This window comes from Trachinotus anak, unplaced genomic scaffold (genome assembly GCF_046630095.1).
Source record: "Trachinotus anak isolate AG129_WGS33_773 ecotype Australia unplaced genomic scaffold, CSIRO_AGI_Tana_v1 ptg000010l, whole genome shotgun sequence".
In the NCBI taxonomy this organism is placed as follows: Eukaryota; Metazoa; Chordata; class Actinopteri; order Carangiformes; family Carangidae; genus Trachinotus; species Trachinotus anak.
In genome coordinates this window covers 23322790-23348102 of record NW_027273861.1, presented here as the reverse complement: position 1 = coordinate 23348102, position 25313 = coordinate 23322790, and the positions used below count along the sequence as shown (strand labels likewise).

Genomic DNA, 25313 nt, shown 5'->3' with positions numbered 1-25313 from the left:
GGGTTGACCCCACAAAATGACCCTGGTCAAGATTAGGGTTGAGACGAGGAGCGTCAGACTCGTGGGGGGAGACAAGCTAATGGGTCCTGACCAAAGTCACAGTCTGACATTTATAAACAAAGCTGAGAGCGAGTATGTGGGAGTATTCAGCAATAACCTGGCAGAAGTTAACAGCAGTCTTATGAAACATCTCGCAGCACTCACAGTCTTTACTAATTATGTAAACAAAGCATCCCAGAGATGATGGGGAACACTTTGTCATACAAAAATAAAGATTTTGACTTTGTTGAAACTGGACCTGCCACGTTAGCTTTTTTCAAAAGGACCAATTGTGAATCAGATCCTCATCGTTTGAATCAATATAAATTCCCGAAAATTCCCAGCTGCGGTTTGATTTGTGGCTTTGTTGTGGCTTGAAATCAGAGTTGGATGTTTCATCCTTACTGTGTCAACTTCTTGTATTTATTTAAGTTTATTGTTGGAATAAAAGGGTATTAAGTTTGTGTGGGCTCACTCCTGGCACCCATGTGCAAGCTTAACCCCTTGCCACTCAGCAGGTATAAACAACATAGCATGATGATATTTTGCAGCTAAAAACAGAGCAAAAGTTGAGAGGACTCACAGCTCTCAGATTTCACTGACTTGTAATTCAGAGTTGGAGAACTGTCTTGACTGTCTGGATCATTTTATTCACTTTGACCTTTGGACAGAGGCTGATAGCATGTGGGTCAGTGGATTTGTTGGCTTGGGTGAAACTGTTTGAGAATATTTTTCTTGCAAGAAAGAAAGTGAGATAGGTTGTGCTGAGCTGCTGAACTAAGCAGTTTAAGTTGACTTGCAACATGTTTGCAATACAACAGACTAGTCAACCAAGTGAGTCCAGGGCCAGTGTGCCTGTCTCTCTGCCCCTCTTGTCTAACCAGTCTGTCAGGGTGTGTATGTGAAGCAGCAGGGAAGTAAGACAATAGACTGGATCATGTTGCTATGAAACCTGACTAGCTAGCCACAGACAGGAGTGTCCAGGTGTGTGTGTTTGTGTGTGTGTTTTCCACACACACGTTTTAAATATAGTCGGAATGTCCTGGAGTCAAACCCTCGGTTTTGGGAATGAATGTCAGTGGAATTTGGATCACATCATCAGTTAGTAATGCTGTCTGCAAACCCTTGAAAGACTTACCATGGTTTTCACATATAAGTACCCTGCTAAAAGGCAATAATGTCTTTGTTATGGTTAATTGTTTCTTCATGGGCCTGATTCCTGTGAGTGCTGGCATGCAAACCTGCATGTGATATGACTATGCAATTTAATGCTGGTGCAGGTTTACTCTCATTTCTTGGCTCTTGTTGCAGAATACCAGTGGTCCAACAAACAGAGGTTTTGCTGGTGGACCAATGAGACAGCTGTTTACTGCTGAGTAATTAATGTGTACAGTGTAAACATATCAAGTACTCTGTACAGGCAACTTGACTGTATTTGACCACTTTTGAATTTAATAGTAAAATGTGGAAAAAGACATTATTTTTTCATGATTTTTATACATTTGGAAAAAATGTCAAATATACAACAATGAAAATGTATTTGACTCCATTGTTTTGTGGCACTGTTCAGAGTTTTAAGCAAAGAGTGTTATAAGTGAAATCTTCATGATATTTCTTGCATCTGAGCCAAGATTTTTTCACCAGCTGCTACAGGAGACACTGTCTACTTCAGAGCCTCCTCACTTTTCAGTGTGTTGTCTTTGGCACATTGGAAGCTGTGGATCATAGTCAAAGCAGCATAATAATCATTGTTGTCTTTCACCTTAATGAAGCACATTAGCCTAGATGTATACAGTTGTTTATTGTTCTGTTTGTGTGAAATACGGACAGGGAGAGAGTGTGAGTGTGAGTGTGTGTGTGTGTGTGTGTGTGTGTGTGTGTGTGTGTGTGTGTGTGTGTGTGTGTGTGTGTGTGTGTGTGTGTGTGTGTGTGTGTGTGTGTGTGTGTGTGTGTGTGTGTGTGTGTGTGTGTGTGTGCGTGCGCGCATATTGCTGGCTGCAGCAACACAGTGTTTATTGTGGTAAAAGAGGTCAGGTGAAGGAGTCGCTGTCATCCATGTTTATTATCAACATGACACACATATGTGCACGCTGTCTATCTGCATGTGTCTCACCGCTCTCCCCTCTCTTCTCTTCTTGACAACCAGGTGTCAGTCTTTCCGGTCAGCAAAAAACAGTTGGTACGCATTGACTAACATGTGACTGGTTAAAGTGTGACTGTCACAGATTTATGGTTGTGTTGTTAACATGGAGAGAGCAGCAACTTCTTTAAAGTGATTTTTTGCCCTTGGCTCCTTTGAAATCTGAATGAAGTGTGAACCAACACCACAGTGTTCTGCGAAAAGTTCTGTTTTATTTACTAAATGTCAGTATATTAGTACAGCAATGCCACTAAAGTAGAATTTGTCATCAGGCAACATTTGCTGGATGAATCTTGCTGAGATAATAGGCCCAGTATAAGGGTTATTTAGTGGAACAGAGTGCTTCTATGCCCAGATTGGGTTAATGTTTGACTGACCTGTCTCTGACTCAGACACCTTCTGATGGGTCTTGTCTGTGTTCATTCAAAGATGCCCAACTAACTAAAAAAAAACTCCCCCACAGTCAGAAATATTTCATTGCAACTTGTGTCACCTAAATTAGAAAAATATACAACAATGATGGTCAAGGTTGTGCCATCCCAGAAACTGGCGGATGCTGGGATTGTAGAATAATATTTTTAATAGTTCTTCTGCATGAATCTTTTGGTGACGTGCTGCTGACCAGAGTAGGGCTGGACTATTAAATGTTAATGTGAAACTAGAGAAATGATTTTGCATTTTTGCTTGCTGAAGACTTTAAATAATTAATCAATTACTACATATTTACCAGTGGATTTCTTTTCAACAAATCAGGTGACTAGCTCTAGAGATCATGACAGATTTTTACTTTAAAAAATACTTTGTGCATGTTTGCCTTCTTTGTTTGTTACACAAGTAAAAAACAGTGGAATTGACCATCGTTGACATTTTCACCTGACATCTGTTCCAGCTTTCCATTTGCCAATCAGTGTTTGAGTGTTGAAACTGATGCAGCGTCTGTGCTTAAGGTATTTATTAGCAGTTGCAATGCTTTTTCCATCTGCGTTCTTTTTGAGTTTCAGGAAAGAGTTTTGATGTTTTCCCCTGAGCTGTGTTTGCTGGCACACAAAGAGCACAGGTTCCTGTTAAATTGCCTCTTGGGCCTGTGATTGGACAAAGTGTTTGACTGGTCCACCCACTGAAAGAAATGAAAGCACGCATTCCAGCGGAGAGTGTCAAGAGGGATTACTAGAATACAAGATTTTCAGGGGTTACACAGCCTCATAGCTTTGATTCTGTTCAGATACAAGATGTCTGTGACTGTGATGTGAAACATATGAACAGTTTTCCTCTTAGACCACTGTGTAGCTGTTAGTGAGGTGTAAATCTGTTCGAGAAAATCATTCAGCTCAACAGTAAACAATACACAGACTGGAAAACAAATCTCCAACTATTACATAACAGGAAGAAACACCCATTTATTGACCTCAACCAAACCATTCAAGCTGATGTAAACAAACACAGATATAACACCTCACAGGAACACATTTGGCTCCACTGGTGTACACTAGGGTGCACCCATACCCCAAATTAGTATGATTTAAGTGTAAATACACTGATCAGTATGAATGGAGCTAAATGTGGAGTCACAGAGTGACTGTCTGCAGGAGCGAAGCTGCTCACTGACTCAGAGCTGACTGTGATCCATGATGTGATCACTCTCTGATTAATTTTAATCCACTGAAATTACGTATAATTTGAAGAGCTATGAATCACATATTTCCTCTACAGTTTGTATGGATAGCAAGGTTGGGGTTTGTTTGTGTAGAGCTAGAGTCATGCAGTCTTTTCTGTTTCCGGAGGGGAAAGAAAGAAACATGAAAATAGTTCCTGCAAGGCAGAACAAACAGTGATAGGTGTGTGTTTGTGTGTGTGTGTGTGTGTGTGTGTGTGTGATATAAGTAATTCAGTTACCTACACTGCTGCAAACATTCGTCAAGTCAGGTTAACAGCCTGGCAGGTATTCACAGGTATAAATAAAATGGGCATTTTGTACTTATGAGATTTTTCAAAGCTACATAAGACATTTAAATGAGCTCCAAAGACATTCAGTTATCTGAGTCTATATTTACAAAATCAAAGTAAAATCATTTATGTCTATGGTTGCTACTAATGATTATTTTCATCATTGATTAATATATTTAGTTTTGTTGATAATCAGCTATTTCTTTAGTCACTAGAACTTCAGAAACGGTGAATAAATAATGCCTGTCAAGATTTTGTGGAGCCCAAAATAATCAAATAGCTTTTTTTTTGGTTGGACCGACAGTCTAAATCACAAATATATAGATTTTACAATGCTATTCCACAGAGAAAAGAAGCTGTTTTTTAGGTTTTTGAAGTGACGGAACCAAACATTTTCTTCTCTCGTGTTCAGATTTAATGCTTGTCTTTGTCGCATATCACTGTAAAATAAGTATCCATTGATTTTGGACTGTTGATCGCACAAAACAAGACATTTGAAGATATCACCTTGATCTGTCATAACAGGATTAATCAGGAAAAAAATCTGCAAACTAATCGATAATGAAAGTAAAGTTATATGCAGCCCTAAGCTGCACTGACATGAGGTGGTTGCAAGTTAAAAATCACAATGTCAGAAAATTTCCAATAAACGTAACAAAACAAAAAAAACTCAATGCAAACTTAACTCATACTGCGGCAAAAACTCTTCAGCCAAACTGTTTTATCTGGTTAGTATGATGTAGTCTCGAGTGAACGTTTCAATTCGGGTTAGAGGTAGGTCTCAATTTTAACAGTTTAACTGCCGTCCTGTTGGCTTTACGCTTGGAAACTGTGTAGGAGAGCAAGTGAAGGAATGTGAAGAGCTGCAGGTGCTCATGTAGGTCAGGCATTTATCAAACCCTCTAACACACAGAATTAGGCTAATGGGATTGAAGGACTCCCCATTGAAAGCTCTCTGGAGAATCGGTGATGAAAACAAAGTAATATTGAGGCTAAAACCTGCAGTAGAGGGTTTGTAAACCAGCTGAAGGAGCTGGCTGTTCCTCCTGCCTGCACAGAAGTGAGGGGGTGAAGTGGACAGCGTGCCAGTGCTCCTGTCTGTTTTGCCCATAGATGGCAATTGGAGACTTTTCAACACAACAACCTTTTAGCAACAAAAACCCAAGTCTATTGAAATCCAGATGCTCTCAGCAAGGAAGAAGCAAAGCATGTGCATGTATGTGTGTCTGTAATCTACACAGGTATAAACTTTGTGTACTTAGCCTCTGGTGTTTTTGGCCTCTACTCACAGTCCAAATAGATGTAGGTCGACTCTTTCAGCTGTGACTAAAATTGCTTGTTTTGTCTGACCAACAGTCCAAAACCAAACATACTACCTCTGTTGAACTTTTGAAAATAAATACTGTATAATCTTTGTCAGTAAAAGTGAGAGTGTAGTGTTGCCATAAAAGTTTTTATAGTTTGATGTCAGCATTAAAAGAGTATAATGTGATAATGCATGTATCCTTACTGTTTATACCATGGTAACTATCTTTTATAGCCTTCTCCAGATCTGTAAGGCCTTTGTGGGCAATGCTGTAAATCAGTGAGCAAGACTGCTTTATTATCATAGACTGCATTTGCTTTTTCTCTGAATTAATGTGCTGAAGTCCTTTGATTTGTCATGTGTTTGATTACCTCGATGAACCAAAAACATACATACAGTCCTGTTTACAAATTCTATCCATGAACTATTTCTTAATTGATTTTCCACTTTATTATTGTATTAGTACCCAATACTGATGTTATGATATGAAATTAAATAAACCGTGACAGAACATTTTATCCATCTATGAGGGATAGACTCAAAAAGGACTCTGCACACTGATCTTCGCTTTGGTTTGTGTTTGCTGAAGAGGTTTTATCTCTGGCTGCTTTTGGTACTCACCAAGGCTCAGAAAACACTGGCAAGAGAGAAGTATATTTAATTAATGATGTGACATATTCTACTTATTTTTTTTTGATAGCTATTTTATTAATGTATATATATTTTTTTCCTTACTTGCTATGGACCCTTTTGTGTGTCTTTGAATGAATGAATGAATATAAAGGTTTGGAAGTCGAATGAACAGTGTGTGCATCCCGGTCACTTCAGTCTGCCCCTGCTAAGGAGGTAACACCAGCAAACAGCTGTCTGCCGTTTGCAGGTGAATTAGTGAGCAGACTTTCACTTCCTGCCCTGTCTGTGCTCAAAGGGATCATTAAAGTGGATGTCCAGGATAAATTAAATGTAACTGAATCAAAAAACAAAATTAATCGTTTTCACGACTTGGTGAATGGAAATCAACTGGAACTGGGAGATCAGTGTTGATATTCAGGCCTACTGGTCAGGGCAGCTGATATTAAAATCAACCAAGCTCCCCCCCGAGGAATAAACTGCATCCGAGCAGGGCTTTAGACAAAATGAATGTTTATCACACAGACGCAGGCCTGTTCTCCTGTCCAGTTTATTTCCTACTTTCCTCTTGTTGTTCTTACCTCCCCTTCCAAAACCTCTCTCCAAATGCCAATCTTCTCCTCCCTCGCTCTCCCTCTTCAACCTCCAGCACACACACAAACACGCTCAATACGTCTGTCTCATCTCCCCCATCACATTCTTGGAAGAGATTTTTTTTTCTGGTTGTTTTCGAGGAAGATGAACACAGACACCCTGCAGACTGAGCCTGGGGGTCTTCATACTGATCCCAGTGTTTCAGACAAGTTGACATTTCCCACCCAGTCTGTGCCATGTGTGCTCTGGTGTGTGTGTGTGTGTGTGTGTGTGTGTGTGTGTGTGTGTGTGTGTGTGCGTGCGCGCACTCTGCTCTGGAATGCACAGGGTGTAATTAGTCTATTGTCCTAGCAGCATTTTCTATGCTAATTAACCTCGCCTTTTCTCATGGAATGCACCCAGGATGTCTGGCTCTCTCATTGGCTGGGGAGGGGCTGTCTAGCCATCTGATTGGTGTTTCCACAGTGGAATCTCCACACAGGGCGTCCTCAGCCCTCCTCGACTGGGAGCTAAATGACTAATTTATTCTCTCACCCTGCGACTGAAGCTCATTAAAGCAGAGCAGTGGCTTTGTCAGTAGGAAACGTAGCAGAATCAGACCTGTGACCCATTTTTGGGTTTGAATCTGGGCAGGAAACAAATTTCCTTTGTCCACCGGCCACAGTGGCATGGGTCCAATTAGGCATGTGCCAACAAAAAATTATATAGTGTAGTCTGAATGGCCAAAATTAGTGTGTGGGGTCCAACTGATACTGAATCTTCTGGGCTGATATTGATTTATCAGAGATGTATAATAAAGAGATACTAGTATATCTGCAATAACATAATGTTGGCCAGTGTACCAGCCTGGCTGAGTCATCATAGCTCCAATGAAAATTATCACTGTTGAAATAATCTCAGTTCATAAATCAATTTATGAAATATAAATGAAATGTGGTAATTAAGTGACTTGCAGTGCTTGATTTAAAAAAAAAAAAAAAAAAAAAAAAAAAAAAAAAAAAAAAGTGCCATTGGTTTATTTTAACATTTTATACATTCAATAATGAATCTTTATCAACACATTGAAGTTTCAAGTTTTTTTTATTAAGTAAATACTTAATGGGGGTCTTATTCATGGTGAGGGAAAGATGAAGGGTGAGGTTTGCTGATGGATACAGATATCACACCAGATTGTTAATACATTTTCACCAGTCGACCTGTGTTCAAACCCTCACCCCTGGTCTGAGCTCTCGGTGGTGAGGGAAGAACGAGGCTTATTGGCTATGTACATTTGTATCTGCTATAATAAGCCTTTTTCACAGCAGATATTTTGACTTGGCCAAACAGGAAAAAGCACTGGTGTTAATAGTCACAGTAATGCACAATACCAGGACCTTGAACCTAAAGCAGCAAAATATTGAATATTATTCAACCTCATTTCCTTAATTGGTCTTAATGTAATGGTCTTAAATTGGTCTTAAGAGTGTAGCCTTTTTCAATAATGATATGTGTTTTTGTATTTTAAGTGTAATTGTATTGTCGGCTCAACCCAAATGCATTGTGATAGACGGTGCAGTGTTGCTGTTTTGTTTGTGAAGGCATCCCTTCCTATGATTGTGATGATTATGTGACAGGATGTTGTGTTACTGCTGCTGACAACATGGCTATTGCTGCGAGGTCTGTTATTTTTTACCTCCACCAATTTTCACCAATGGCTGTATGTCGGTTTGTTTGTTTGTTTATTTGTCAGCAGGATTACGTAAAATTTACTGAGCCGATATTCACCAAACTTGGTGGAGGGATGGGGCATGGGCCAGGAAGAACCTGTTAAATTCTGGAGCAGATCCAGATCATTTACTATGAACTTGAACTTTTTAATATGAAGTCTGTTATTATATGACTCAGCATATTTTCTAGTTGAATCTGTATTTGTTAATTTTGTACTATTCCCTTCTAATAATTCTGAAAAATGGTGGGAGATGGCACTGGAGCCAAACATGTAGTCAGGTTATATTCATCTTTTTTGTCTTGTACATAACAAGATTGTTAGTGGTACAAATGTTTCCTTTTATTAACTCCATATGTGGCTGTGGACAGCCAAGCATATAAGTGAGTAGATTTCTTTATTGTTTACCTCAAAGCTAGGGTTTAAGTCTTGTATCAGAGTATTTTCAAATGCTTTTTTTAATGAATTGATGGATTATTTTGTTATTGGCAACCTTGTTTTATTAATTGCATAAACAGAAACTACAGAAGTATTGCACCAGGCTTACTTGACTATCACGAAAGTTGCATTTGGAACCAAGACTGCATGATTTATTGAGGTGGAAACCAGATTGTAATAATGTGTAGGCCTGCTTGTCTGCTTAACTCACATGTGTGTTGGTTATATAGGAAGATAAGTTATTGTATCAGTAGTAAATGCTGTCCTTGGTATTTCATAGTAGAGTAGGAGATCTGAATGCCAGAGAAAATAAGATGTTTGGTTCCCTCAATGGAAAGTGTCAGTTACAGTGCAGGTGCTGCAGCAGCGTGGGTTACTGAGTGCAGAGCAGATTGTAGCTCTCAGATTTAGTCGGCTATGCTGCAGCCCTCATCATCATTCTCATCCTCCTACTGTTTTTCCTGCGAGCTCAGAAACCTAGAGCCCAAAGATGTTGTCATTTCCCCAGTGAGCCAGTCTATGTTCAGCTTGCCACAAAACTACACGATGAGCTCATACTCCATTACTTATTCATGTACACCGTTACACAGGCTGACGCAACCACAGGCAGACACTGGCCACAGACGCTGGCTATAAGGAGCTGGACAGGCATGTATGCAAACCTGGCTGGTAACTGGCAGACAGGCTGGCAGGCATTTACCAGTGACCAGTGCAGCAGGATGCAGATAATGGCAAAACAAAGACAAGCCTTTCAAATATGTTTCTCTGTAACATCCTGCAGTGCAGCTGTTTATCTCTGTTGCTGTTGCACATCTTGGCTGCATCTTTGTGGGCTAAATCTACAAGAATGCTTGAAAATTGGCAGCTTGACTCTTGTTAGATTTCTACACCACTGAGGTCTTTTTTCCTGCTGATAAAACTGGCATTAGGAAGCTCTTTATTCTGCCAGTCCATGTTTCACACAGTCACAGTTTAGTTTTAACATGCTGGACTCCTTTTGTTTGTCTCAGTGGTTGCACTTAGTCAGCATATATCTTGAACTGAAGGCTGTTCTTGGACTGCAGGCGCTATCTTGTTTTCCATTTTTGAATCAGTTTTCTCTCCCAGATCACAGTGGAAATATGACCCGGAGTTACATGCTTCACTGATTCATTGTGCGGGCTTTATGGACAGTGGTTGCATAAATTAATTGCAAAAAGAGTACTACTTAGTGAATGCAAACAAGGTTAGTGCTAATTTATTGCTAATTTTCAGAAACATTTTTCAACCCTCATTTTTAGTTTCACAGACATTTTAATTTTGCACCAAACAGCTCAATTTCTGGAACATAAAATAAAATATTCAACAGTATAAATACAGAAATCACAGAAGGACTCAAAATAAAAGTAGATCATCATAGAGACATTCTTTGCCTTTCTCTTCCCATACATGACATTTTTGTCAGTAAGGGTTCAGCATCTTGCTCAAAGTAGGATGAATGGTCGCCAGCACTGGTGACCAATCCCTGGTCCTGAGATTAAGGACCAAGAATTGGGCATTGCTAAAAAAAAAAAATACTTTTTGCAAGAATTGCTAATCTACTCACCTCTACCAACATGCAGTTATTCTCTACACTCATCCTCCCAAAACACAGAGGTGACTCGAGTTTAAAAACACAATGCTGCTTGGCAGTGGCTGTCTTTGTGTTTGTTCAGTTATCATTTTCTTCAAACAAGGAGGTCGGCTGTCTTGCACTGTCTCGTATTTCCCATGGTGACCCTTATTTGCTCCAGTCCAGGCCTTGGTTTGTGTTGACACACACACACAAAGGCAGAGAGACACAGACAGAGTGGTAGCTAGGGCACAACACTTGATGGGTATCATGATTCCAGCGTCCACACTTAAAAAGAGCAGGATACTGGCTCACGTCTACCTTTTACATTGTCGTGTGGGAACAGTCAACATACAGGCACTAATGGCCCATAAAAATATGCTGTATCCACAATGTGGATTTAGCTTGAGATCCATTTGTTTTGTTGTTTTTTTTTCATATATAAAAGCTGATGAACCCCACATATTATTTTGGTAGGTTATAGCTTTGTTTTCAGCAATTTTATGTCAATTCCTGATTATTTTTGAAAGTGGTGTTGTGTCTCGGTGGGCAGCAGTGGCCTAAAGATCAGCATGTGGGCATGTAAACTAGGAAGATGCAAATTTGATCTCCAGTGTGGCTGGAGAATTCAGGATTAAGAAGAAAATAAGTGCCTCCCACCCCTCTTGTATTACTACCGCTGTGTTGCCCATAAACAAAGGATTTAAATGACCAGCAACTGCTGCAGCGGGGGACAGATAAGACTGTTTGTCCGGGGCAGGTTCCAGGTGTGAATGTGTCTGAGTGGGAAAGAGCGCTGCTGAAAACAAACAGTTGTGTATTGTGAATTTAAAAAATCTTTTGTGGGTTTGGCCTAAGAATTACATACACTCAGACTTTCTGACTTTTTTGCATTTTTCCCCATTCACTACAAATTTACACACACTTCGATAACACAGCAAGTTTTTTTTACAAAGCGTTCATAACATGTCTCAAAACATAAACATGATGAAATGCATAATGTGAAATTGGTAATATATTGCTTTAGGAATGCTGCTCAACAACAAGAAGTCAGACAGTGTGTGTCCTTGAATGAACCAACATGGAGTTTAAAGACCACTCCATGCTATCTCAGAAGTGCAACATCCAGGAATCTGGGAACTTGTTTGGAAAATGGTTCACATAATGAGTTAGTCGGATAAAACATAATAAAAATACATTTAAAAAATGCACAAGGATTTGTATGTTGCATGTACACTGAGCAGGAGGATGCATTTTTACATAAAATTCTTACTGACGCTTAGAGGAATGAATGATTGAAGCACTAAATTCATAATTGTGACCCTTCACTCTAAACTACAGCCCAGGACACACACAGATCATGGTGGGAAGATTGTTTGTTGACAGTACAAATGGACATCTGACAACAAATCAGCCTCTATAATCCCTTGTGTGTGTGCTCAAAGAACTATGAACGATTGTGTTTTTCCAGCCGAGCAGAGCCATTGCTGCCAGTCTATCTATCCTGAAGACAAACAATCTGACGTCAACAGGGTGGAGGTGTGTCATTGTCATAAAGTATAAGTGATTCGCGTAATCATCATGTCATGATGCTGTTGCCAGATTAGAATGATATTAAAAGTAGAAATAAAAATGAATAGAAATTAACCCACAACATCACTTGAGCTCCATGGAAATGACATTCACATTACATGGTGAGGTGGGGAATGAAATGTTCACTATGTTCCTGTGTGATGTAATTCATCGTTCCGGACGGGATTTTAACTGGGAAATTACAAGATACTTCGAGAGAAAGACAAAAGCCTCCCCAAGAGAGTTGATAGGGAGGTGTGGAGGGAGAGACGTGAGGTAGTAGAATGAGTCAACGATACTAGAAAGAGACGCTTCAGAACTTGCTTGAGAATTATCTAATTTTAAAGTTTCCTTCAGTCTCAAAGTAATACAGTGATCATTGTCTGTACATTCATGGGCATATTGCAGGACAAGGTTGGAACTGCTAATAGCTAATTCGCCATTAGTTTAATGGTGGCAATTTACCAACGAGAGCAAATAAATGAGAAAAGTAGCACCTACTTACATTTCATGATCTCTTTCTCTCCTGATGGCTTTAAAAATGCCCTCTTATTGGTTTTCGAATATGCCTAAATGTTGTTGTAAACATGTTTTCATCTGTCAGAAAACAAAATTTAAATTGCATATTGAGCAGATTTAAAAAAAAAAAAAAAAAAAAACTTCACATGGGAAAGAAAACCGAAAAATCCACTTTAAAATACAAGGATTCCACTCAGGACAGGATTAAAATTAAGGAGCATTAGCAACTTCACAGAAAAACAGGAGGGAATTGTGGCTGTAATTATTACAGAAAAATTACCTACATATGAACTCTGAACGGCGCTAAAATTACTCTCCAGCGCAGGTAATGTTAAAATCACCACAACTCCTCTTAAGCTTTGGACTCCTGACCAAAATGTCAATAACCTTGTAGCCTGAAGGAATGAAGGAGGGATGAGAGAGGGGAAGAGAGGAAGACAATTTTTATTTTCAGTTTTTCCATGGCTTTTTTCTGTCTTTCGAAATTTCCATGTAATTTATAGAGACCATGAACTGTATTGGGGAAGCTCATTTTCCATCTTGGCACAATTTTATTATCATATTTATCTAGCTGTAATTTTGGCCACTTGTAATGTAAGTCTTGCATGAGGTAAATGTGATGCTGCAGTTTGATTTATGCGTGCGGATTTAAAAGTGGTCTGATGTATGAGACATACAGCATGTGTGACAGGAAGCACTTTTCCAGCTGAGTCACTGGCAGGAGGACATGTGTATTTTATTTGTGTGAATAAGTGCAGAGTTATATTCAGGCAGACAGACGGCTGAGTCATGTAACCCTGAATTTTAATTTAGTTTTCCATTCAGCTGTCAAATCTACTGTCTGCTAAATTTTTATTTTATTTTTTTATTCATTCATATAAATTACATGTATCTTTCTCTCTTTCTCTCTCTCTCTCTCTCTCTCTCTCTCTCTCTCTCTCTCTCTCTCTCTCTCTCTCTCTCTCTCTCTCTCTCTCTCTCTCTCTCTCTCTCTCTCTCTCTCTCTCTCTCATATCTTTCCCTTCCTCTGCCTTCCATATTTTTTTATCTTCAGGACCAGTTTGAGAATCTGGACAAACACACTCAGTGGGGGATCGATTTTCTGGAGCGCTACGCAAAGTTTGTCAAGGAGAGGCTGGACATCGAGCAAACCTACGCTAAGCAGCTACGGTACATGCTCACACACACACATATACAAAGAGCAACAAGTACACCTGGGCAAGTATACTAATATACAAACCAAAGCTTTCACAGCACAGCTCAGGGTGACGCCCTTACTCTTTTTTTTGTTTGTTTTACATCATGCTTTATCAAAGCGATGCCTGTAAGTTTTTGTATCTTGTGACCAGGACAGAACGCACATGTTGGGATCAGACTACACCAATATATCATAACTTACTGTGTTTCATGACATCAACATGTGATTGGGACAGACTTTACTGTTCCACATGACGGCATCAACAGCAAATATTTACTTATTTAAACACATTTATGAGTGAAAATGACCCTCAAACCATTCAGTGACACATGGTGGACCCTCCCAGTCTCTAGAACAGAGAGAACGTGTCAGTTCACAGCATGCAAGTACATGTGTGCAGAAGGTGATGCCTCACCTACAGGTCTGATTAATTTAGTATAATCTCCTGACCTGAGGGTGATATACAAATGGTTACACGTGCAACGAAATGAACAAATGATACAATAACTTAACCACATAATTACTTGTGCATGCAAGAAGTCTTTGTGTTGTTATGAGTCAATGTCATAAGCATGTCATAGAGGTTGTCAAACAAAAAGAGACAAGGAAAAAAAATTTGGACTTGCTGGTCTTTGTGTTGGGATGTTGTGAAGCTCCCAAACACGGCAGTGGTTGCCCTCCATGACACCATACAGGTTACACAAGCTGCTACTTAAATGTTTTGTACACTGGTCTTTGCCAATGAGAAAAGCGAAATTATAGTCAGGGAAAAGTCAAGTGGGAGCTGGTCCTGGTGTAAATTCATATTCACACAAACTCATCTTTACTGCTGGTAAGTGAAATGCTGCACTGTGCACTGAGAGTGTGCTGCGACACAAGCAGATAAAACGCAGAGTTCAGTAAAGAGGAGACTGGATTTTGATCGACTTTATTTCAGCCAATACTGATCTTGTTTTAAAAATGCCCAGATTTGCTCCTATATCAATATTCAGGATTTGCTCGGAAGATCCCGATGAAAGATTGAAAATGTTGAAATGTTGAAAGAACAAGAGTCAAGTGATGTTTTTATTTGTTGTTAATCCAATGTTGCAATGCTTGTTGAGATTACTAGACAAGCACAAATTTAGTAATCATTAAAAAACCAGTAGAGTCCCGGTGGTTACTGGTGTGTGATATCAAATCCCTTCAGAATACACACACACACACACACACACACACACACACACACACACATACATTTTCACACACATATATTCCTCTGCCCTCTAGTTAAATCATTAATTTTGCTGCAGTCATTATTGTCAGAGCCTGAGGGAATAGACAGGCAAAGACTTTGATGTTTAAATCTTTGATTAATCTTTAATAATATACTGAGATCCTCTTTCTGCCTGTGTGTGGGTGTGTGGGTGTGTGCGTCTGTCTGATTGTCACTCTACCATGCTTGGTATATCAGACAGTATTTTGAACTCCTATGTCTGCCTCTCTCTTTTCTGTCAGGAACTTGGTGAAGAAATACTGCCCGAAACGCTCCAAGGATGAGGAGCCGAGGTGAGTAGAGTCGGTGGATTTCTTCTGTTTCTCCTGAGTCTTCCTGCTTTTATTTACATGGATGTCTGCAGACTGCAAGGGAAGAAAGGGCCTGCTGTTTTTTCCGTCTAGTGCTGGAAATAATGTTTGACCCTGGGTTTTTGATGTGGTTTCACAAATTCAGTCTGTCTACAAATTTACCAATTTAAGAGTTTAATTGGTCTTATGACAAAAGGGCACTGAGGAAGTGTTTTAGGCAACTCAGGAAACACTTGATTTTAATAGCACATTTCAGACACCACAATAACTCAGGGCCCTTTGCCCTCTTGATTCTATACAACAGGAGAGGAGACAGATAAATAAAGTGAGAACAAATATCTAATGTGGCAGGTCCACTCTCCCGTCATTCTCCTCACTCTTTTACACCAGTACACTTTATAGCGAAGAGGTCTGTATTATAAAAGCTAGGCTGCATCACAGCTTCACTTCTGCTATTCTTCATCTGCAGCATCTGCAAAGTAAAGTTCAAATGCTTTTTCAACAATATCAGCTCTTGATATGATACAGCACTCCTGCAAAACTTCTGAAAATGTTGAAATGAAAACAGTGTAACTGATAATTTGTTTTCAAAGAGGAGTCGGCAGCTTGGAAAAATTATGGAAAATCCATTCTTGGAATTGCTGACCTCTTTAGACAAATGAGAATTTTTTTATGGAGAAACGTAAAATGGAAAAGTTGCACTTCGTAAAATCATCTGAGCTGAAATAAATGGGTATATTTAAAAATCTCACTCTATAAACCACAGATAGTTTGTTCAGATATTACACTTCTACTTGTTTGTCATTCAGTGTTTTGTCTTGCTTGGACTTGGACTCACATGAAACTGCAGATTGATCTTGCAGCAGAGAGAGGAGGCGTGGCGTATACAGTGTTAAAGACGTTTGATGTGTGTCTGTTGTGCAGGTTCACATCATGTCTTTCATTCTACTCCATACTGAATGAACTCAATGACTATGCTGGTCAGAGGGAGGTGGTGGCGGAGGACATGGCCCACAAGGTGTATGGAGAGCTGATGAGGTACAGCCAAGACCTCAAATCTGAGAGGAAGCACGTGAGTACACCAACAAGTTCAGACTTCACAGTTCTCTGAATGAAAAGGTTTATTTTTGTCGTTTTCTGTGCATCTATTGATAATTAAGACCACATCCCCCAGAAAACCTGTTGCTTCTTGTCATAAACGGATGTAGCTGTCTTCCCTCTGTTTCCTCTGTTGCCTAATGTGCATTTGTTTTCTATTTGGATTTACTCTAGAGGATGAATATGTTGGATGTGATGTTAACCATCTGTCTTTTACTTCATCCACCATCTGCTGATGCTGTAAACTGAAAATCCGAGATCCACATGCTCTGGAAGAAAAGTCCCTTCCTATTGTATTATGCTATAAAACATCAAATATCCCATGAAATTTCACTCGATACAAGGCACGATTTATGTGCTGTTGTTCCCAGTTATGGTCTTGCTTATTTATGTTTGTCATACTGATGTCTTGAAATGATAATGGCAGTGAAAGATTTGTTCATATTTTGATGATAAAAGACTTCATATACCACATTTTGGAAGATAGTAGAACAGTCCCACAGACAACCATCTACTTGCTGATGCTAGGTCAAATGTTGCTGGTTTGATGCCTGGCAATGATAAGAGTGTGGATTTGTCATGTGAGCGTATGGTTGGAGGATCACTGGGACTGGCTTTAAGATGGGCAGTGTGTTATTCAGCAAGGCATAGAGCCTTGTTTGTTTAGGCATGAAGTTGTATAATAATCCCATCTAAGCTGTGTCAATGTCTCAAATCTCTGTGTAGGAGCAGAGGTAGGATTTTACACTTGATGGGATCCCTCTTCCATATAATGCTATATTATTTTTGTGTTTTGCTCACTTAATAGTTCATTTCAAGTTATTTCCCCCCAAATCCAGTCTTGAACTGACTTTCTTCAGTGAGTAGGAGATTTTAAGCAAAAGCTGTGGTGGAAGGTATTACATTTAATAAAAGCAAAAAGATCAAACGGCGGCAAATTCCTACAAATATTAGATCACAAAGGGAAGGTACTCCATCTCCCTCATCCCGAGCAAAAGATTAAAATAAATGAATAAATAAATAAATTTATTTTGAAGTAAAAACCACAACTACATCACATGGCCTTTATGAGCAGATGGCGTTTGCTCAGTTGTCATGGAGATGAACTCTTTACATGAGAGGTCAGTGGCTGTTATGATTTCATCAAATCCATAACACAAGTTCAACATAAAACTTCATTCTTGACCCATCTTACCAGTCTACGTCTGACTTTTAACTACGTCACATGGTCGTCATCAGCCTGTAACAACAGATCCATCTCCATGACAACTGAGCAAACGCCATCTAACCTTTAAGAGGACTTTGAGTTTGGATTGTTTTGTCAAATTACATGTTTTTTCAAACACATGATGAAATGTGTCTTAACTACATGCTGACTGCAGATCTTGCTCTTGACTGGCTTCTGTAATAAGTAGCTGGTTTACAGTGTAATTCAACCTCAGTTTGTTATTTTACTGCTTTAGTCACTGAACTCTTGTAAAGCTGTGGCTGTGGCCTCGGCATTTTTCCTTCCAGTGAATTGTTATTGTGTATGTCGCACAAATTGTTTCAGTCCTATCATTTTGTGTATATGCATATGAATGTGTTTATATATTTACGTGTATTTTCCTGTGTTTCTGTGTAAATGTCTTGTCTCTGTGTATGTTTGTGTATCTGTTTGTGTGGGTGTGGAAATGAGCAGCATCTACAGGAGGGCAGGAAGGCCCAGCAGTATTTGGATCATTGCTGGAAACAGATGGACAATGTAAGTGAGGAGGGAGGGAGGGAGAAGGAGGAGGGGTAGAGGGGAAAGTGAAAAGTGTTTAGTGGAAATATTCCCTGTTAGGGACAGCCAGCTGCGCTCATTTCATACTTGTTTGCATCAGGAATGTAAGAAATGCTAACAAAGGTAACTGCAGGACAAATGGGGATCCACATTTCACCCCAATTCCACACATACCATTATTTAGGAAAGACACAAATATGGGATTTTTCTGGTACTGGTATATATTAGAAATGAGTGTTATAGGCTCCTCTGTGCTGTTCTGTCCAAATGAATGTACAGTAAGATATCAAAACTGACTGTGAAAAGACAGCAGTGGCCTTTTCTTCTTCCTGGCAATCCTCCCAGTCCACAGGGACTGAGGACAGGGCCCAGGACACACACACACACACACACACACACACACACACACACACACACACACACACACACACACACACACACACACACACACACACACACACACACACACACACACACACACACACACACACACACACACACGCACGCCACAGTGTACACCAGCTCCTCCCAAGTCAAAGCAAAGCCCATGTGCCACATTTGGCCCATGACATCCTTCTTTTTGGACAGAGACAGATTCCATTTGTTCACTTCTGAGGTCATTTAATCGCATTCGCTGATTTTTATATATAGTTTTTTATTTATAACAATTTGCTCATTACAAGACTTATAATTAACCACCACAATTCCTTAAGAGATAAAAAGCAAATTGCTGTTGGTTAAATTTATACGTAATACATGTCCAGTTCCATTTTCTGGCCTGTGGCCCATCAGTGGAGCTGCTCTACTGCAGCACATCCGATTGAGAGTGTTTCAGTGTGTGGTCTGTATGACTTTAATAGTGACTACCTAGTGACTGGACTGTAATGTCTCAGCTATTCACTGTGTTTCCTTCACTGCTAATGTAACCCAGATGGGCTGTCAGGAAGTAAACTATCTCTCTCTCTCTCTGATTCATCTCCCTCTTTGGCTGTTTTACTTCTCATTCACATATTTTTTTAGTTGTCTTCTCTCAGAACTCTTTGAATATGACAAGAAATAAAGACGTTGCATTACGATGAAGAGGTTAAACTGTACATTCTTTGTCTTTCTTTGTGATTTTTTTTTTTTAACATTGTGCGTTCTTTCTCTTTGTTAATTTCTTTTTGTAGAGTAAAAGGAAGTTTGAGAGAGAGTGTAAGGAAGCAGAGAAATCCCAGGTGACCTACGAGCGGTTAGATAATGACATCAATGCCACCAAATCAGAAGTGGAGAAGGTAGGAAGCACCCACCTGCAACCGCTGCTGTAAACCTGTCATTCATCTCTCAGCCTGTGATAAATTGTCCCAGGCTTCTTTTTTTTTATTATTAGTAAAAATATTGGCATGTTGACTCAGTCCACAGAGGTCACATGACTAAAGACAGTAAAGTATTGTATAAGCATAGCCAGTTTTATCATGGTGGGAAATAAACACAGCTCTCATTTTTGTCATTTTTTGACATTTAATCCACATTAAAAGTTTTATGATTCAGTAACAAAATAATTCCACTACCTTCATCTCACTGCCCTCATACCTAGTATTTTGGTTTACTTAAAGTTAGCAGTGTGTAATTGGTGCCTATGAAATTATACTGTTGCTCTTCTATTTCCCACACACTTACTGTATAATTAGACCTGGTGAATAAAGTTAAACGTTGAGGGAAAATAAACAGTAAAGTCATAAAATCCAGCCCAGTAAGCCTTGTTTTCAGATGAGCCACTGTCCAAATACAGTTTTTCATTGAACACATTTTAACTGAGTAACTGAGGAGTGTATTAGAGCTGTTTATCTGAATGGTCATATTCATACAGGTTGTTTCCTTTGAGAGTTGAAATACTGGTTTTATGAAGTGATGATGGCAACAGAATCCCTCATTATGTGGTTTATATTACTGAAGCAATGATTCCTGTTCAGCTTTGTAAAATGTTCTTCATTTACACAGTATGTCTCTGCAGCAGTGTCATCAGTGAGGAGTCCAGAGTGGCCATAGTGACCACATTTGTGTCCTTAGATGTTGTTGTGTGGTCACATTAGACTCTAGACAGACTTGTAGTTGTTGTAGTTGTTGTGGTGTCAGCTAATGTGAATCTAACGATTGTACTGATGTAATTATTCAGGCCAAAGCCCAGTTCTACCTGCGGACTCACATGGCTGATGAGAGTAAGAACGAGTACGCTGCTCAGCTCCAGAACTTCAACGCAGAGCAGTGGAAACATTTCAACAACGCCATACCACACATCTTCAAGGTAAACCACACATGCTAGGCTGCAGCTTCACGAGTTTACTTTCCTTTGCGGGGATTTGTTTTACAGTCCTAACACAGGTTATCTGCAGGTTATGAAAATATTTGTTTTTGTTTTTTTAATTGGTTAATTGGTTTTCCTTCAATCCTTCAATTTTCTGCTGCTTATCCAGGCCCAGGTTGTGATTAACTATGAACAATGATATTAGGAGGAATTATCATTATATACAGTTTTGGAACACTGAAAAAAGAAAATCAATCAATAAATTAATATACTACTAATTTTATATATGTGTGTGTGTGTAGGAGCAGAGGTTAATGTTTGGAATTAGCTTCACACGAACTAACACTGCTAATGTATTATGACGTTCCTCAGTTAAACCAGTATCATGTTTAGTGAAAGTGTAGCATCCTTTGCAAGTGCCCCATTAAATGTTAAACTTAGTGGCTTGTCACATGTAAACCATTACTAATATATTGAGTGAGTATCAGCGGCATCCAGGGAAAGGATCTTCTCACCCTGACAAGTTGTTTAACCACCAAGAGGTGTGTAAAAGTGTCAGTGTAAGCAGTGCAGCACTTGGCTTGTTACTGTTGTTTATTCCATTTCCTCTGCTCTCTGTTACAGAATCTGCAGGACATGGACCAGCGTCGGACGGTGAAGCTTGGCGAGACGTACCGGAGCTTTGCTGAGGCGGAGCGGAGAGTCATTCCCATCATCTCCAAATGTCTAGAAGGAATGGTTTCTGCCGCCAAAGCTGTTGATGAGCGAAGGGTATGTGGCAGAGTCAGGGCAGGAGGGAAGGAGGGAAGGATGAAAGGAAGGAGAAGGAAAACTGTCCTGAAGAAATGAGCTGGTACTAAACATAGGGGAGGGATGGAGAGAAGGAAGAGAAGAGGAGAACTTATTTTCACTTGTTTGTCTTTCCTCTCCACCTCTCACTCGCCCTTCTGTCCCTTCCTCCCAGGACTCATCCATTGTCGTGGAGTCATTTAAGTCCGGCTTCGATCCTCCAGGCGACTTCCCTTTCGAGGACTTCAGTCAGAACCTGAGCAGAACGGGTTCAGACGGGACCATCAGCAACACACCCAAAGGAGACAGAGATGGGACCCCGGGGTCACGGTCCGACCCGAAACACCCTATGAGCAGAACCAAGAACAAGCTTTGGCTGTTTGGGAAGAAACCAAAGGTACAAGGATTAAATGAGGCTAGTTGTAGTTTCAAATCAATGTTGCATGTTTATGTCTATCTAATGAAGCAGAAGTGCCACAAAGTGGACACAACAACATTCATTATCTATATAGTGTAGTATATTTATATATAAACATAGTATATATTACTTAACAACAAAAAAACTATGAAGTGATCTGCCATATTCCACTTTATAAAAAAAAAACAAAGTAGTGCAACAAGTGTGATTTTCTTAACTTTAATATTTATTAATTAATTTCATACACAAATTTTCATACAACCACGCTTATAAAAGAACATATGAAGGTTACCCATTGATAAACAGTCATATAACCCTTGTAATAAGACATATGCAGTTATATATCCAAATTACTTCATTACTCATGAAGCTCATAGCTCATATGAGTCCCAAGTTAATTAGTTTTTCCAGCATGATCAGCTTTAAAGTTTAAAAAGAGCACACGTGTTCACTTCCTCACAGACTCATTACAGTTGGTGCTACAGCTACATTAGGTAATAAATCCCCACCCTGCAGCTGAGCATCAAACAGCTTTATTAGTCACATCCTCAACAGTAATTTTCTTTCTCCATCCCTACCCTCTACATGTTTTTCTCCTACAAGGAAATCAAATGAACCACAGTTTCAAATACTAATAATGTTATTTCCCTCTAGAGTTTCACTTTCTCCACACTCAGCGTCTCAAGAGCTAAAGGCTTTTGCCACCTTTCTATTGTTTGTAATAACACAACACTCATTTATATCTTTCCTCTGATACAGTCTTTGGACTTTGCCCCTCGCCATACAGACCATGTTGGGTAATCATTACCTATCTGCTGGTTGGTTAGGGTGTGTGTTTGTGTATATGTAACACTGTGACCTAAATTTTCATAGGTGTGGAAGTTGAAATCCTGTAATCTTATACCTCTCTCTCTCTCTCTCTCTCTCTCTCTCTCTCTCTCTCTCTCTCTCTCTCTCTCTCTCTCTCTCTCTCTCTCTCTCTCTCTCTCTCTCTCTCTCTCTCTCTCTCTCTCTCTCTCTCTCCACACACACACATATATATGTGTGTGTGTGTAGAGAGAGAGAAATAAAGGAAGAACACCCTTTTGCATTATTTATGAAGAGATAAACATATAATTGTGGTTTAGGTGATTTTATATGAATGTGACATTACAAACTTCCGATGGCCAAGCCACCTGACCTTCTGTTGGCTCCCTGCAAACATATAAATAATAGCATAAAAACTTTGGGCGTCATCACTGATGCCTGTAAAGTGATCTGTCATGTGGCTGTTTTAAACGATGACAGCTGTTTCAGACAGAAACAGTTGTTAGAAACAGTTGCCCTGAAACAAGTGAAAGTTCACTGGAAACAAGTAGGATTCTTTACTCTATTTGCAAAATTCTTCATTTAAAAATGAGAGAATTTGAGACTAAATTGGTAAAATAGACAATTTAATTGATTTAATGAGGAATGTGATATTTTCTTACAACTATACTGTCAAAAACACATAACTCAGGAACCCTCTTCTGGTCCTTTATCATACACACTTTTCATAAGACAACACAAATCCAAAGAATATGTCGTCCTCACCTCTGGCTTTGTCATCTCTTCCTCCTCCCCCACCAGTCCCCTTCCTCCTCTCCCCCTCCACCACCCTCCTCCTCCTCCTCCTCCCGTCCCCGGCCCACCTCCCACCTATTCCCTCCACCCCGCTTCAGTTCTGACCTTGTGAGCCACTATCTGTCTGAGATAAAGACTACAGTACCCAGAATCCCCCAGAATTTGAGGGTCCTGAAGAGAGGGGTGAGACAGGAAGTTGTGATGCAGTGTGTTTGATTGAGACAGGGTTTTTTTTTACTTTTTCTACACAGTGTCTGCAGGTAGTGGATTAGTATCTGATTTCATCTAAGATCAGTGTGTTAAATGACTTTAAACTTTATATTTTCAATTTTTAATTCTAATTTTCTATATTTTAAAGGTGTTGTTCGTGGGAGGCTGTTATTCTGGGGAGAGGTCAGATCATTGCTGATTGATCTGATCTGATAAATATTTTCAAAGTTTTACTGATGAAACTTGCAGACACCCTGTTGTAGTGTTTCTGTTGTTCATTCTTTCTTTTTCCTGTTCTTGTCTTTCTTGGTTTGTCTGTCTCTCCCCTTCTCTTTTCCCTCTGTTTCTTTATAAAATGCTTTTCTTTATAAAACAGATTTTTTGCTCCAATCATAAGATGGAGGATCCTTGGTGATTGATGGTGTGTTGTGTGTGTGTGTGGTGGGGGGGTGGGTCAGGGGGATTTGGAGTGTTTTTGGCATCGTGGTTGCAGTGTTGTGTGTGTGTGTGTGTGTGTAGGGGGGGTTAGTAAATGTGTTACTAACATCAGGTGTGTTGGAGTGAGTGAGTGAGTGAGTGAGTGCGTGCTGTAAGCTGTGAAGTGGAGCTTTCTGCTCTCAGACAGTTTAACACAAACTTGTAAATAACACCCGGCCTCAACGCCTGACTGTCGGGAACCATCTGTGATTGGCTGGTTTTCAACCAACTGTCGGTTTGATTACAGTGAGACGAGGCCAGGGAATTTGATAGTGTGTAGGAAGTCAATTAAAGGTGCCCTGTGGAGATTTCTTGTAAACAAACAAACAAACACATCTATTGTAAACAAACAACAGAATTTGCTTTCCTCCTTGACTTACTGGTGCATAGCTGCACTTGTTTGCGTGTCTCTGACACCGACTGAAACAACATCAGAAGTGAATGATTGCACAGCAGGAGGCCAGTAACTGTCAATTAGTAAACATGAGCACATTGAACTTGTTATTAATATACATGACATGTTGGAGAATCTTCACACTAACCTCCTCGTTTATAATAAATTACTTAAGATTTTTACCATTTATGCTCACACTGGGAACACATTTGATCTCACTGGTTTTCATGCTGACCAACTGGCCTGTGGGTCGACTCACAGGCAGATATTTGACACACTGACAACTAACCAGCATCCCATGTTGTTTGTCTCTTTTTACTGTAACGGTTAATGCATCAGTGGTCAGTAAAGATGGTAAGTGAGTGAGTGTGTGTATTTCTAGAGTAGTTATAAGAACACCCAGCAGTGTAGGTGCACATGCGCATAATGTCACCATGTAGGACTTCCCATAGCATCCAGCATACAAACCCAATAGATAGTGAGCTATTGTTCCTCTCCCAGGTAGAACAGTTGTCCTGCTCTCTGTCGTATAATCACCCAACTCAAATTGTTTTACCACACTTTTGCCCAAGTGTTAAAGTGAGTTAGTTGTGTCATTTCTGATACAAAATAGCAAGTTCCCAAAAAAAAAAAAAAATTAAGGCTTTGAATATTTTAAATTATGTTTGGATACCAACTGGACAAACAAGGTCAAACAATATTCAGCCCAAGTTACAGATTTAAAATTTGTTTACTGCTACATGTCTTGAAATTGGCAAAACAATCTCATGACAACTGTTGTTTCCAAGGTTTGAGCCAACGTGGATGAGAGGTCCTTCAAATGCTTAGAAAAGTGGAAATTTGAACATCTAAAGTACTTTGCAACAGTTCTAGGCACTGAAAATAAAGTGAGGATGCTTTTAAACAGAATGCCATGAGTAGTTTTGTGCTGTGTGGGGCCAGACCATCTGCTGCAGGACTCCTTGTTCTTCTTGTTGCTGCAGATGGCTCTTCAGGAGTGTGGCTGTATGTTTTTGGTCGTACTCAAGAGTAAA

The 25313-nt window shown here is 39.7% G+C and overlaps 1 protein-coding gene across 3 annotated transcripts in view; it reads left to right on the top strand.

Moving 5' to 3' along the window:
• Positions 1-25313, top strand: part of fnbp1l (formin binding protein 1-like) — a 51638-nt gene that overhangs the window by 13524 nt on the left and 12801 nt on the right. For 2 of the 3 annotated variants that reach the window (XM_071486312.1, XM_071486311.1), the window contains exons 2-9: positions 13533-13648; positions 15174-15224; positions 16167-16314; positions 18022-18084; positions 19275-19379; positions 20261-20389; positions 21014-21160; positions 21354-21575. In XM_071486312.1, the coding sequence (XP_071342413.1) occupies positions 13533-13648; positions 15174-15224; positions 16167-16314; positions 18022-18084; positions 19275-19379; positions 20261-20389; positions 21014-21160; positions 21354-21575 (981 nt within the window). Of the gene's footprint in view, positions 1-13532; positions 13649-15173; positions 15225-16166; positions 16315-18021; positions 18085-19274; positions 19380-20260; positions 20390-21013; positions 21161-21353; positions 21576-23204; positions 23382-25313 lie in introns of all 3 variants that reach the window. The other variant, XM_071486313.1, reaches the window with a different exon arrangement.